The 16,190-nt window shown below is 43.7% G+C and overlaps 1 protein-coding gene across 1 annotated transcript in view; it reads left to right on the top strand.

Annotated features, from left to right (window-relative positions):
* cnih3 (cornichon family AMPA receptor auxiliary protein 3) overlaps positions 1-16,190 on the top strand; it is a gene marked incomplete at both ends in the record, with an annotated part of 73,810 nt that overhangs the window by 47,856 nt on the left and 9,764 nt on the right. The window contains one exon of the mRNA XM_079215585.1: positions 11,155-11,267. Within this exon, the coding sequence (XP_079071711.1) occupies positions 11,155-11,267 (113 nt within the window). The remainder of the gene's footprint in view (positions 1-11,154; positions 11,268-16,190) is intronic.

Raw genomic sequence — 16,190 nt, 5'->3', positions numbered from 1 at the left:
GAAGTGTGTTGTGTGTAATAGTGTAATACAGAAGTGTGTTGTGTGTAATACAGAAGTGTGTTGTGTGTAATTGTGTAATACAGAAGTGTGTTGTGTGTAATAGTGTAATACAGAAGTGTGTTGTGTGTAATACAGAAGTGTGTTGTGTGTAATACAGAAGTGTGTAATAGTGTAATACAGAAGTGTGTTGTGTGTAATAGTGTAATACAGAAGTGTGTTGTGTGTAATACAGAAGTGTGTTGTGTGTAATAGTGTAATACAGACGTGTGTTGTGTGTGATACAGAAGTGTGTTGTGTGTAATACAGAAGTGTGTTGTGTGTAATACAGAAGTGTGTTGTGTGTAATAGTGTAATACAGAAGTGTGTTGTGTGTAGTACAGAAGTGTGTTGTGTGTAATACAGAAGTGTGTTGTGTGTAATAGTGTAATACAGAAGTGTGGTGTGTGTAATACAGAAGTGTGTTGTGTGTAATAGTGTAATACAGAAGTGTGTTGTGTGTAATAGTGTAATACAGAAGTGTGTTGTGTGTAATACAGAAGTGTGTTGTGTGTAATAGTGTAGTACAGAAGTGTGTTGTGTGTAATACAGAAGTGTGTTGTGTGTAATAGTGTAATACAGAAGTGTGGTGTGTGTAATACAGAAGTGTGTTGTGTGTAATAGTGTAATACAGAAGTGTGTTGTGTGTAATAGTGTAATACAGAAGTGTGTTGTGTGTAATCGTGTAATACAGAAGTGTGTTGTGTGTAATACAGAAGTGTGTTGTGTGTAATAGTGTAATACAGAAGTGTGTTGTGTGTAATACAGAAGTGTGTTGTGTGTAATTGTGTAATACAGAAGTGTGTTGTGTGTAATAGTGTAATACAGAAGTGTGTTGTGTGTAATAGTGTAGTACAGAAGTGTGTTGTGTGTAATAGTGTAGTACAGAAGTGTTTTGAAATGTTGCTTATCTTGACAATGAGAATAGTTCCCCAGCGTTGCCAGCAGGCTAAATGATCGCTTCTAACTTTATTTGTGTCTGGTTGCCTTTTTAAATGTAAAGTTGGTTCAGATAATAAGTGCAGCTTGTTTGTGTCATTTGTATTCATAAATATTGATAATACTGAGGTCATTCCGATGCTGAAGGGTGCCTTTGTATCAGACGGCAAGGGGCAACTTACCAAGGGTTGGTACTTGACGAACGTGTTGGAAAACTAGTTTACTTCAGCATCCAGATGTTTGTGAGGCTTAAAATGTCATTTCTTCTTGCTCAGACTCGGTCACAGAGGGGTTGATTCCTCTTTACGGTAATCTCAGCCGCTCTAGTTTGTAATGTTGGGTTATGTAGGGTTAGCCGCAGCAGCATCCACATGATGTGTTATGTGTCCGTCAATGTCCACGTGCAGCAGTGAGGCTTCTGTCGGTGCGCCGGACAGCGCGGTCGCAGCTGTTCAAATGTTTCCAAAGTGCTGTGATGCTGTGAATCCTCGCAGTGGTGGAAATATAGATTACCCAACACGTGAATGCATCGTCGCCAGCGGTGCTGCTGGGTCGGATCAGATGGGTGAGGGGGGCGGCCTCCGGGCAACGCAGAGAAACAGACCTCCAGTCCCAGATGGTCCCTCTGCAAACACACAACATATACTGTCTGTGATTGGCGGAATAGTTTGTTCTAATTAGCATGAATACATGTGCTCCAACACACACACACACACACACACACACACACACACACACACTTACTGTTCAGTCAGCAGGGTCGCCAGCAGTCCACAATGTATGTCATTTGCATTATGCATATCTGCGCTGGCATTCTGTCCCAGCTTCAATCGTGCCACACTACCTGAGACGTGAAACAATAAAACCCCCAGAATGCTCGAGAGGCTAGGTCTGGACCTGGCTGAGGTTTCTGAGATGCTGGGGAACAAAATACAGGTTGTCCATGGCGGTAAACAATAATAAACACAGACACACTCGGTCTAGTTGAATGTAATTAGAAAGTGATGAACTGGAACAGACTACAACACAGCTGTTCACACACATTGACCCGACTGCTCACCGCACCTTGACCTGTGTGGTTTGTGGCCAGACCGTTGGAATGAAACTGCAAACAGGACTTCCTGCTCAGAGGGTAGACATCAGACTCTACGGCTGACTGAAGGGTGTCAGCCTTCCTGTGAAGTCCACTTCTTGGGGTTTGTACCTTTGGAACTTCAAATTCCGGTGCTTGCCCGTGGACCCAGCACACGCCTTTACATTTGTTCAATTATTGCAGTCGACACTTGTTTGTTGTCCTCTGGTCTGCGGGACCTGCATGTGTGATGAGCGGCTGGGTACAGGACGGTCCTCTACGTCCACACGTCCACTTGCTGTAGCCAGAGATGCTCACAGGTCCTGTTTTTGCAAGTTCAAGTCAAGTCTCGAGTCTTTGGTCACACATCCGAGTCACAAGTTGTTGGTCACGAGTCCAAGTCCAGACTCAAGCCTTTGAGCTGTAGAGTCCAAGTCCAGACTCAAGCCTTTGAGCTGTAGAGTCCAAGTCCAGACTCAAGCCTTTGAGCTGTAGAGTCCAAGTCCAGACTCAAACCTTTGAGCTGTAGACTCCAAGTCAAGTCTCAGAACTTTGAGTTTAATGAAATCTGCAGTAAAGAGGTAAACGTTAAACCTTAAAGTTTGGTTTTGCCATCTTCATTTCAAGTGTGAATTTAACAAATAAATGTTGACTGGACTGGCATCAGATCAGTACTCTGCATCGGCTGATCCCCAAAGTTTCCCATAATGTTCTGTTGTGGGATTTCCCAAAAGTAAACTAATATGGGAATATGAATTTTAAAAGTTCCATTGGTTTAATTTGTTTGAGTCAACTATGAATAGATAATTGTTCAAAACCGTGCACATTACAGACGACTAGCATCCATATGGTCTATGCATTACAGACGACTAGCATCCATATGGTCTACGCATTACAGATGACTAGCATCCACATGGTCTACGCATTACAGACGACTAGCATCCACATGGTCTACGCATTACAGATGACTAGCATCCACATGGTCTACGCATTACAGACGACTAGCATCCACATGGTCTACGCATTACAGATGACTAGCATCCACATGGTCTACGCATTACAGATGACTAGCATCCATATGGTCTACGCATTACAGATGACTAGCATCCACATGGTCTACGCATTACAGATGACTAGCATCCATATGGTCTACGCATTACAGATGACTAGCATCCATATGGTCTACACATTACAGACGACTAGCATCCACATGGTCTACGCATTACAGATGACTAGCATCCATACGGTCTACACATTACAGACGACTAGCATCCATATGGTCTACACATTACAGACGACAAGCATCCATATGGTCTACACATTACAGACGACTAGCATCCATATGGTCTACACATTACAGACGACTAGCATCCACATGGTCTACGCATTACAGATGACTAGCATCCATATGGTCTACACATTACAGATGACTAGCATCCATATGGTCTACACATTACAGACGACTAGCATCCACATGGTCTACGCATTACAGATGACTAGCATCCATATGGTCTACACATTACAGATGACTAGCATCCATATGGTCTACGCATTACAGACGACTAGCATCCATATGGTCTACGCATTACAGACGACTAGCATCCATATGGTCTACACATTACAGACGACTAGCATCCATATGGTCTACGCATTACAGACGACTAGCATCCATACGGTCTACACATTACAGACGACTAGCATCCACATGGTCTACACATTACAGACGACTAGCATCCATAAGGTCTACGCATTACAGACGACTAGCATCCATACGGTCTACACATTACAGACGACTAGCATCCATACGGTCTACGCATTACAGACGACTAGCATCCATACGGTCTACACATTACAGACGACTAGCATCCATACGGTCTACACATTACAGACGACTAGCATCCATACGGTCTACACATTACAGACGACTAGCATTACAGACGACTAGCATCCATACGGTCTACGCATTACAGACGACTAGCATCCATACGGTCTACACATTACAGACGACTAGCATCCATATGGTCTACGCATTACAGACGACTAGCATCCATATGGTCTACGCATTACAGACGACTAGCATCCATACGGTCTACGCATTACAGACGACTAGCATCCATATGGTCTACACATTACAGACGACTAGCATCCATATGGTCTACACATTACAGACGACTAGCATCCATATGGTCTACACATTACAGACGACTAGCATCCATATGGTCTACACATTACAGACGACTAGCATCCATATGGTCTACGCATTGCAGACGACTAGCATCCATACGGTCTACGCATTACAGACGACTAGCATCCATATGGTCTACACATTACAGACGACTAGCATCCATATGGTCTACACATTACAGACGACTAGCATCCATATGGTCTACACATTACAGACGACTAGCATCCATATGGTCTACACATTACAGATGACTAGCATCCACATGGTCTACACATTACAGACGACTAGCATCCATATGGTCTACACATTACAGACGACTAGCATCCATATGGTCTACGCATTACAGACGACTAGCATCCATATGGTCTACGCATTACAGATGACTAGCATCCATACGGTCTACACATTACAGATGACTAGCATCCATACGGTCTACGCTTCCATGCTGAATGTCTGTGACATTGTTGCAGTTATCTTACATTCCGCTTTTCACCTCTTTGTCACGCATGTTGTCGGTAAAGTTGTATGTACTTCTTCGTGCCGCTCGGCTGCCGGAGTAACGCGTCACGCTTGTCCCTTCACCCGAGTGCTGAGGACCAACATGCATTAAGGATCTGAACAAGACGGGAAAACAGAGAATGTAAACTCAGTGTGACTGTTTGTTTTTTAATGAGCTTTTTGTCCATGTGGGGAGGGGAGTGCGTGTGTAAATTTGCGCCCATGAACTGCATGCATGTTGCCTTAGCGTGTGTGTGTGTGTGTGTGTGTGTGTGTGTGTGTGTGTGTGTGTGTATGTGTGTGTGTGCAGCTTCCCTGCTGTATGTGTGAAAGCAAATGGATATATTTAGGTTCCGTCTTAGCAGCAGTTTCCTCGTCTCCCGCTGCTGAAGAGCTATTCGGTGAAAATGTGTTTTTTCTGTTATTAGGAGGCATGTGGCCGTCTGAATAATGCATCCCGCACACCGCCTTGTTATGGCAGCGGGTGCAGTAATGTTCCAGGGCCGGCGGTCCAGAAGGCCGCCGTAGTGCGTCGTTAAACATACATGAGCACTGAAGTGGCTTTCTTCATGAATGGCATTAGCTACAGCGGTGAGGAACTACTGGGGGCTTCAGCGGGCCGTGCAGGTGTCGCGGGGATTTGCACGGCAGGCAATTTTCTGACCGCGGCGTCCGATTGGCCGAAGACCTTGAGTAACAGCGAGCCAGACTCCATAATGGAGTGCCAGCTCTTCTGGTTGCCAAAGATTGTCTGTGTTTTTAATGTGAAGTAACAGTCTCTTAGCCTCATCTGGGGTTAGATGAGTGTGAGTGTGTGTGTGTGTGTGTGTGTGTGTGTGTGTGTGTGTGTGTGTGTGTGTGTAAAAACGCATTCCCGTGCAGCTGATTGTGTTTATGAATGTCAATCAATGTGGAACTGGGCACACATGTGTTTTTCCACTCCCGCAGGCTAGACTGGACGTAGATGTAGGAACGCATTAAAGCAGTGACGTCGATTCTTGTGCCGCTCCACTCGTTGGACGCGTCGATGCAGCGAAGAGGATTCTGGCGGCCGATGCTGTTTGAAGTGTCCGCACCGCTTCATTCCTCTCGGTCTGCGTCTCAATCGTCAGTGTTCTTAAAGGACTCGTTCCTGGCGGTCGTATTGAAAGTGACTTTACAAAGTGCTTCACAATTCAGGATGCGGGAACGGGGACGATGCTCTCAAAAGATTTAAGATTGAGTTCATGAATGAGCTTTTTATAGAACGCTGTGCATCCTGCTAAAACCACATCAGCGAAAGTCAAACGGCATAAATACAACATTAACGTCTGTTTGATCTGCGCCTGGTCTGAAGTATGCGTGAGGTGACACATCCTCACAGCACATTGCTCCTTTATGGATACAAGCTTGTGTGTTTCTGTGAACACACATCATATAGATGTGTCCTCTGGTGCCCAGGAGCAGGACACTTCCAATGAAAAGCTTTTCCCCCCCTTTTTTGTACTAAACACAAAATACTATGTATTGCCATTTAAATGGTCCTTTTAAACTACATTTCTATTGTTTATTAAAGTCAAATTATATGGGGTGAATTGTAAAAACCATTGGCTATCTTTGCATTTTCATTCAATAATTATTTTGACTTCTTGACAAATGTTCAACTCTTTATAACGCAGCAAACACATGCAGCAGACATGGAGAACACATTCACTTTGGATCCTGTGGGATCAGCAGACATGGAGAACACATTCACTTTGGATCCTGTGGGATCAGCAGGCCGACCCAGGCTTCTCTCTCGCCGCAACACTTTCCAGCTCATTCTGGGACCCGAGGCGTTCCAAGGCCAGCCGGGAGATGTAATCCCTCCAGCGGGTCCTGGGTCTTCCCCATGGCCTGCTACCAGTTGGACGTGCCTGGAAAACCTCTGATGGAGCGTCCAGGAGGCATCCTGACTAAGTAATTAATGCCTGAACCACCGCAGCTGACTCCTTTCGACACAAAGCAGTAGCACCTCAACTCCAAGCTCCTCCTGATGTCCAAGCTCCTTACTCTCTAAGGCTGAGCCCTACAGAGGAAACTCGTCTCCTTACTCTATCTCTAAGGCTGAGCCCTACAGAGGAAACTCATCTCCTTACTCTATCTCTAAGAGTCCTACAGAGGAAACTCGTCTCCTTACTCTATCTCTAAGAGTCCTACAGAGGAAACTCGTCTCCTTAAGCCACCTCTAAGGCTGAGCCCTGCCATGTTCACCAGTGAGTCTCACACTGGTGTGTCTGCTGTGTGCTGTGGGGCAGGTAGTGCACACTGGGTTTGTTTCTTTGTCATAAAACAGTTGCTGCTGCTGGAAATGAAATGAGCTTGAAGCGAGCGGCGAGAGCTAAAACCAAAACCACCGAGTCTGCAAAACCAGAACAATTAGTTAAAGAGGAACGCTTCAGAGCTGAGAGGAGGCATTGGTTATTCACTATAGTGACCCGGTTCATGTTAATCATTGATTCATTAAAGGTTACATATTATGCTCATATTCAGCTTACAAGCTTTAATGCTGAAAAACCACATCATGTGTCTGGTGCCGTCTGTGTTCACCCTCAGGCTAAACGCTCCGTTTAGGCGCCTGTCTCTTTAAGAGCCCATTCACGTTAAAATCACGGCGCACCTTTGCAAAGGTAGTTCTCAAGGAAAGGTTTATTCTCATGAGCCCACGTGTGACGTGGGAAGAGGAGTCACATCTGATTGGCTCGTTGGATGTTTTCTGAAGCACTTTTTCATAACATGTCCCTTTTTATATCACATGGTTGATCCGTAAAAAACTGTGTTGTTAGATTGAGAACAAACAGTGGAATTTGAAAGAAAGAGAAGTGGAGAATAAGTGCAGAGAAAGCTTCTCTTTTCTGGTGCAACAGCGTTCTGTAGAACAGATAAGAGTGCTCTATCTCCCTGATTGCTTTCAGACACAGAGCCAAGTTCGGCTTCAAAAATACTTTCTTGTTCCTTCTTCTTTTTTCATAGAGAAGACATTTCACCAGTGGCAGATTGTGTCCATTTGGAGATTTAATTCATAGAAACAGATGGACTCAGCTTTTCACGCTCATCGCTATTCACTCATCTCTTCTTTCATTATTCCAAAACCCTTCTGCTGCTGGTAGAAATGTGAAATGTGATATATTTGGTGTTGGAGCAAATGTAAGAGCCTCGTGAACAGATTTTAATCTCAATGTGTGTAATACAGTGGAGGCTGTTTATTAAAACGCCTTAACCCAGGCAGTTAATAGGATTCAGGGGAAATAATCCACGTCACTCGTATTGGGGTGAATGTGATGAGTGCATGTGGATAAGCAGCAGACCTCTCCAGTGATGACGAGGCGTTTTAACTGTGCTTCCTCACTGTTTCTTCTTTGTGTGCATCAGGAAACCTTTTTATCTCTGTTTCTGGCATCTCCCTATCTTCTGGCGCTCAGCACTTCAAACGCTTTCTCTCTCTGCTGTAATGCACGCTGTTCTTCAAACGTGTCCTTTCATAGTGAAAAGGACTCGCAGTGCTTCTCTTTTGCATGAACTTCTCAACAATGCTCAAGAAAGGAAAGGAAGTGAAAGCAGCAAAGAGGGCTGGGTGCATGAGCCCGCTTAGTCTCATTCCAAAGACGCCAAATACCAACGCTTGGCGTCTTGATACGGCGTGCAAGGCGACCTTTAGCTGTCCATATTAAATCAAATGACATGTCACGTAAATGATGTATTAATTTAACCCAAATCATGATGTTTTGTTGTTTTTTCTCCCCCTCACCAATAGTTTTGTTACCCATCAGGTGGAGCCTTTTTTACTGCTTTTTCCAGAAATGAGGAAGTGAGTTTTAAAAAGCTCAAACGCTTCTAGATCATCATCCACAGGTCCGATCTAATACATTTAAACGGCTAAAGTACTGTAAACCCTTGTGAGAAGAGAGATGATGGACTACATTTAAAAAAAAAGATTGTTTTATTTTCATAATCACGTAATTCCGTAAGCTCCTCAACATGACTGAGCGATTATAACGTTTCACTATTTAACTAATGTAGTACCCTAACAACGACGGTGTCACTCAACCGTAGAGACGGTACGGATCTTCCAGTAGGGCGACTTCACTGTTTGTAAAGTATTGACGTCGCGAGCTGCGAAAAGGTGACGGGACTTTCCTTTTCATTTTTGCTTCCGTGTTTCGAGGTCCTGCGACCTCATTGGCCCTCAGACTCATCTGGAACGCGTCAGATGACACGCTGACGGAGACGTCATGTGAAGTACACAACGGTCATGGTGTGACCAGGATTCAGGTCAAAATTGTTCTATTTCCGAACCGAAAAACATGATTTTTGGACTGGAAAGGCTCGAAAAAATGCCATTGCTTGTGTTTATTGAGATTATTATTGCATATTTGGAGTATTACTCTGGAGCATGATGGGAAGGCACCGAAAATACAATTCCAAAAACTCGGGGAGCGATCGAGGAGTCATTTTTTGTTCAGACTCTCGACCTTTGATCATATTTATGCAGAAAAAAATATAGTTTTTAAAGGCAAGGAGTTGCTGATTCTTTAGAGAACAAGGACAATAGGGGCTGGTATTCATATCAAGGTCATATGAGCTGTAGAACACCTGTAGAAGCGCTAGGGTCACCTGATCAGGGGACCCTAGCGCTGATGAGGTTCACCGCACATATTTCACTGACCTTCGCTGACCTTCTGCATCATTATATAACAAACAATATGTCAGCTAGGGACGAGCTCCCACTGCATGCTCGTCTGTGTTTTACCCTTCACATCAAGTTGTATTGTTTCCAAGAACTTAAGTCAAGAATGTACTTACTATTGTACAAGTGAGGTAGACCTTCAGAACCCGACTGGACCAGACTTTGTATTCGCTGAACTGGGTGCAAGGGTATGAAGGTCCAACTTCTCTTATCGCTATGGAACTGCACAAATATAAGCTTCTTTTAACTTCCTGCCAACGTTTGGTTTTGGAGATCCAAAGCGGGCCTTGTTGCTTGAGCGTCGCCGGTCTCACACACGTTGCCCCCTAGTGGTTTGCCAGGAGGTTGTCTTGCCCCACAGTCGTGATGGTACCGGTGGAGCCCAGCCATCGGTGTGTGCAGCCCATTGTGAAGCTAAGCTCCACATAATGGAGATGGGGGCATTTGGAATGCTTGCAGATAGACAGATTTGCAGTGGCTAAATATAGTCTAGGCTAAGGATTTGAATGCTAATGATGCTACTTGAGGTGTTTTCTGACACCTGTGGGCATTAAAAATGTTAATGTGGCATCTGCTAACCAACATGCCCTTTAGTTAAGTTTAAAATAGCGCTGCTTCATTCATGCAGTTCTTTTATTAGTGCAAATGCCATTCAAGCAGCATCAGCATTTAGTAACACCAGTCGCCACCAATGTGATGAAGGAGCAGAAGAAGAGTTGGTGCCTGACTCTCCGCTTATAGAGGTTTAACTTCCTCTTGTGTTCGGGTCGGTTTTAGGTTTTTTAATGCATACAAGAACCACATAAATGTGTTTATTGCATCAAGGCTTTTTGACTTTGTCAGGAACCTCTATTTCAACTAAATACAACAAATATTATAAAATGCTCTGGTTGAAATGATGACCTTTGTGTTGTTAGGGTCGGTTTGACCCAGTTATAAAAATACAATTTGCTTGATTGGTTGTTGTTTTTTTGACCTTGCAAATCTATATTTTGTGTTATGACTTGTTCTGCTTTTCATTTCGTTTGTATTAAAGTTCTATTGCTGAAAGAAAGTGAAGTAAATATAAATGGGTCGAAATTGACCCGTAACACCATATATGTTACTATAGTTAATAATATTAAAAATAAATAAAACGTATTTAAGAGATGTGTTCTAATACCCCTCAGTAATAGTCAGGTTACTTAACCTTTTATTTATATGATTCTCTTGAGGTTCATTTTATTATTTCTTTAATTGAAATGGAGGCATCCTGACAAAGAAAAGGCCCAGAGGCCCACACCAAAAATATTAAAACATAAACAATATGTTCATGGATAAGGAAGCAAAACAAGGTCACCAAGAGATGAGGAACACATTGGATGATAGATAATTGTTTTTAGTTTATTTTACAGCTGATTTAAGACATGGGTCAAAACCGACCCGTTAACACAAGAGATGCTAACAGAGAGCTAACACAAGAGATGCTAACAGAAAGCTAACACAAGAGATGCTAACAGAGAGCTAACACAAGAGATGCTAACAGGAAGCTAACACAAGAGATGCTAACAGGAAGCTAACACAAGAGATGCTAACACAGGAGGAAGGTTAAGTCGTTTGCCTCCGTCGGTGATTGAAGTCAGAATAAGCGGTAGCTCTTTGCTCCTCTTCCCTTTGACTCATCTCTGCTCCTCCCCTTTCTCTGTCTCCTCCCCTTTATCTGGCTCCGCCCCTTTCTAGTTGGTGCTACCAGAGTACTCCATCCATGGCCTCTTCTGCATCATGTTCCTGTGTGCCCAGCAGTGGCTGACGGTGGGCCTCAACATCCCGCTGCTCTTCTACAACACGTGGAGGTGACTATGCAACTCACCGCAATGTGTGCGTGTGTGTGTGTGTGTGTGTGTGTGTGTGTGTGTGTGTGTGTGTGTGTGTGTGTGTGTGTGTGTTCTTGTACTCACTACATAGTGAGGACCAAAAGTTGTTAACCGGCAGAGTGAGGACATTTTTGGAAAGTGAGGGTATTTTGGTCAGTAACTTACATTTTCTACCTTTTCCTTCCTAAAGAAGACAAATAGAAATATATTGTATAGTTTAATTTGAAAAAGGATTGCCATTTCTTAACAATTGGGCACTCTAGTTTCGAGCAAACATTGCATTACATGTGTTTGAGTGTGTGTTCCAAAGGGTGCAACAGCGTTGATGTCTTTTTAATATCTTTTGGTCAACCGAGGCGCTCTTTGGCATGGAGGGAGAAGATACATCGGCATTGGGATATGTGCCATGCACATGTTTAATTGAACCTTTTGTTCTTGCGTCTTCTTGCACACGACCAATGTTCTGAAGGAAAGGCATGGTTCAAAGCCAGCATATCAGTGTTCCAACACATCTCAAGGCAATGTCTGAAAAATGGGTCACCAGTCAGTGATCTGCAGATTTCCTTTGCCGCTCCTTCTTTGTCTCTTTCCCTCTTTGTTGCTGCTCTTTCCGCCGGGTCGGGGTTAGACGGAGACTGCTGGCAGCCTGATTGGTTTAAGCTCATGAGCTCAGCTGGTTGAAGTTACAGGCTGAGAGGAGAGGAGAGCCAAAGAGAGCGCAAGGGAAAAAACATCTCGCTGTCTCGTTAATTGGAGACTGTGCCAGATGCCCAGCGGCTACAGATGCTGCTTCCTGCACAGCTGAGAGAGAGAGAGCGAGAGAGAGAGAGAGAGAGAGAGAGCGAGAGAGAGAGAGAGAGAGAGAGAGAGAGAGAGAGAGAGAGAGAGGGTGAGAGAGAGAGAGAGAGAGAGAGAGAGAGAGAGAGAGAGAGAGGGTGGAAAGTGAAGGAGGAAATGGCGGGAGGCAGGACGGTGAGTCGGGAGTGAGTGATAGGAGAGAAATCTAATATTGACAAGGTGATTCAGAGGAGAGTGTGAGATGTATGGATGTGTGTGTGTGTGTGTGTGTGTGTGTGTGTGTGTGTGTGTGTGTGTGTGTGTGTGTGTGTGTGTCCATGTGATGCTCTGCAGGGTTCTGGATGTGAGAAAAGCTTGAGAAATGTGCGTTCTGAACTTGTTGTGAAGGATGTCTTGTTAGCTTGTTAGCACTACTTTGAGGACTCAGGTCCCAGGCCATGGCGGCTTCAGGAGTTGTTTGGCCTCTCAAACAGATATTTCTGGTATTTAGTGACCAAGATATTCAATCACGCTGATATTTATTTTGTGGTTCTTGACCAATAGAAAAATGACATAAAAAAATGAGTCTTTACAGAAAGAATGTCCTGGTTACTAAGTTTTTAAAAATACGAGTTGCCGGTAATCGCTCATCATGTCGGCGTTCTAGAACCAACAGGAAGTTAGTTATTGAGGTGTGGCCCTCTGATCCTGATCGCTCACCAACACGCTCAGCAGGAAGAGCAGCAGGTAATGTACAGATCATGGAGGACATTAAAGGAGAACGTTTAACCTGGACCCTATTTTTGCGTGTTTTTGTGTCCAAGTGACCAATGGAGACACAACCTTTTGAATACTGGTCTAGTGTTGTAGAACTCTGCAGACGGCAGCCGCTCAACGGGACCTCATGTCCAATACAGCTGCTTGTTTTGGCCTCTGACAGGATCACATTGTGATTATAAGAGTCTGGCAACATTATTGAAACTGCCTCACAGAAATATAAAACCATTTTCTTTACCTTTCGATTGACATGTTTGTTATTGTGTTTTAGTACCGCTCAAGGCCCTTTTTCTTTTTACATTGCAGCCTATTTAGAGATCGCTGTCTGTGTGTTCTCTCTCAACACTAAACATGTTCGCCCCCGTCAGTCACTTTGAACCAAACATGGGAAAACAGGGTCCAGGTTGAAAAATGCCAACGTTACCCCCCTTGGAGTAATGAAGTCTGGGCCTTGCAAAGCCCGTATCAGCTGTCACTTTGTGGACAGACCAACCCTCATGTCCACTGACTCAGACCTGAGGAGGAATAGTGTCTACCTGCAACATGCAGACAGGCTCTGAGCCAGGCCTCAGTACAGGAACCTTAGTGAGGCGATATGTCGTCTGCAATGATGCAACGCAGTGGTCCATTAATGGAGGACATTTCCATGTTTATTAAAAGAATATGTTCATGCCAGACTAAAAGCTCTCAGTGTGTGTTTGTGTAGGCGGGTAGAGGGGAATGCCAAGAGTGGCTGGCCGTATGGTGCTGTAGTGTTATTTAAATGCTCTGGTTGTCAGCTGATTTATTTTCAAGGTTTGCACGTGTGTGTGTGTGTGTGTGTGTGTGTGTGTGTGTGTGTGTGTGTGTGTGTGTGTGTTCTCGTTCTTGTTCATTGAGAGGACCAGCACGTTTTCAACCACAGTGAGGACATTTTGCACTATTGTCATAGTCTGAAACATGTGTCCACACTGAGAATATCTTGATGTCTTTGCCTTAAAGCAAGACGTGTTTTAAATATAAAATAATAATAACATGTTTTATTTGTGTCTGTTACCTTTGCTTAAGGGAATTGTGAAGCAAACAGTGTCACTAGTGCTTTGTTATTGTTAACGTCACGTTATTAGCTAATTGTATGTAGCTGTTTGCTAACTGTTAGCTAACCTTGTTGACCTCATCATCAGTCACATGTGCATGTTTGGTAGAAATACATGGGAATTATATTCAGCAACTCATGACGAAGCCCTTCTGTCATTCAGAGTACATGGAGATTCATTTTCAAGTGCATTGTTAAAGATTTCATACATGCATGAGTCATCTACTTGACCAACTGAATGAGTAAATGTACATTGTAATTCATGTATGACATGTCTGAACATGCATCCACCAAGTGTCATGATCGAACAGACCACATGCATCATGATGGCGGCTTCCTGGTTGAACTGCATTACCCATCATACCCTGCAAAACAGCATTGACATTTTCTGGGACTAAAGACTCCCACTATATCAATGCAACTGGTCTGTTAAATGAATATACATTCATCCATTAATACAGCATCATGTTCATTTGTGTCAGCCCTGCCTCCATAAAAGAGCAATTCCCCGTATAAAGAGTGATGAGGTCCATAACAGCTCCCTCAAAGCAACAGGCAGCCGTTGCAATTCTTCCTGTTTTCTCACGGTGACTTTCCGTTTCTAAATTCTAACAGCCTCACAGAAAGAAGTCTCCCTGGGATGTAAGAGCTCCAGGAAACATCCCACAATTCCCCAAACCCACTCTGCTATTAATTACCGCCAGGTTTTCCTCTTCGGGTGACAGGGCACGTCTTCATTTTACACAGCGCTAAGAGGGAGCTGCTTGTGTTTACAAATATTGATTATGCTAAGAGCAGAGCAATCATGCATGCTAATTATATTACAGGGTGGATTTTCTCCGTGTTTCAAATCAGTCAGCAGGCTGTAATTGGAAACGGGAGAAAACGTTTCATTGGAAATTCATCAGAAAGAGTTATTGAAAATGATAGTTTGACTATGCAGAGCAGCTGGAGGTGTAATTCACTCACTGAGCTGACTGGATTGAGGTGAACAAACCCAGCCCCGATACCAAGAGAACCACATACGTGACCTGGGTGAAGATATATTTGAATATGCATTTGGATACTTAATCAGAGACGAGCTAAGTCAAAACATCGGAATATGCTTGCATTATTCTGCTACTGAGAACTCGGCATCCTCACCGGTGGATGATCCATGAAGACATGGACATAATTACAGCGCTGACCTCAGCACTCCTTGTTAGCGTTATTTTGTGTTCAGTCAGTTTGTACCTGAGCAAGCTGTGGCGGTCATAGGGTTGGGAAATGAAGAGTAGCCGTAGATGGTTAGCTTAAATTCTACTGTATATTGAAACAAATGTGAGTTTGGATCTCATATTTTGATGTAGTAAAGCATTTTTTGGATGCTAACTTTACTAAGACATTATTGGACAAGCAAAGCACAGGTTAGGTCCATGTGACCTCACAGAAATACGATCTACGATCAGCGCAGTGCATGCCGTTGTCACGTAAAGTAAAAAATGACATGCCACCATGGGAACAATAAAAACGTAGTTCTAGGCAATAAAACTACCCATTTTTAGGAAAGATAAGAAAGTATCTTCTTGTGTCGCCTATAGCTCATTTAAAATAACCCAACTTTGACTTTTAGGTTCATTCGCGACACCAACACCGGTCTCCTGGGTGAAAGTCCATGTCAAATAACATTCCACAACTAAATCTATTTAACGTTGGGGTTTAAGCAACACAACTATTTGGTTCAGTTTAGGAAAGAAAAGCTCTTGGTTTGGGTTCAGAGAAGTATGATTGTAGCTTCTCAGGTAGAACCGTAACTCCATGTTAACCTTTGATGACCACGTGACCTGAACATTGGTCTTCTGGATGAAAGTCTGGTGTTTGACCCCCCTTACGCCTAGACTCCTATACACTGGCATTCTGGCTTTCACTCTGGGATCGCATACTCGGCCGAGCTTTTTCTCACATTACTTGTAGCGACCCAAAATAACATAATTAGCTGATGAGCAGTGTTGGGGGTAACGAGTTACAAAGTAAGGGATTACAGTAACGATATTACTATTATAGGTCACGAAGTAAAGTAACGCATTACACTCAAAATATTGGTAACTACACTACTTTACTAGACCTCAGTAACGCGCTTTCCTGCGTTACTCAAGACATGTGTACCAGTCCGAAAAGTTCTCTTTTAGTGGCGCGCGAGTCACACGACACTTCCTGATGAACAATAGCAACAAGCTGCTAGCTAGCGCTGCTGCTGCTACTGCCCGCGACCCCTCTGCCCGAGTCGGGTGTCG

The sequence above is a fragment of the Taurulus bubalis genome (genome assembly GCF_910589615.1).
Source record: "Taurulus bubalis genome assembly, chromosome: 3".
In the NCBI taxonomy this organism is placed as follows: Eukaryota; Metazoa; Chordata; class Actinopteri; order Perciformes; family Cottidae; genus Taurulus; species Taurulus bubalis.
Note: the sequence above shows the minus strand (reverse complement) of the source record. Positions and strands in the feature narration are given on the sequence as shown.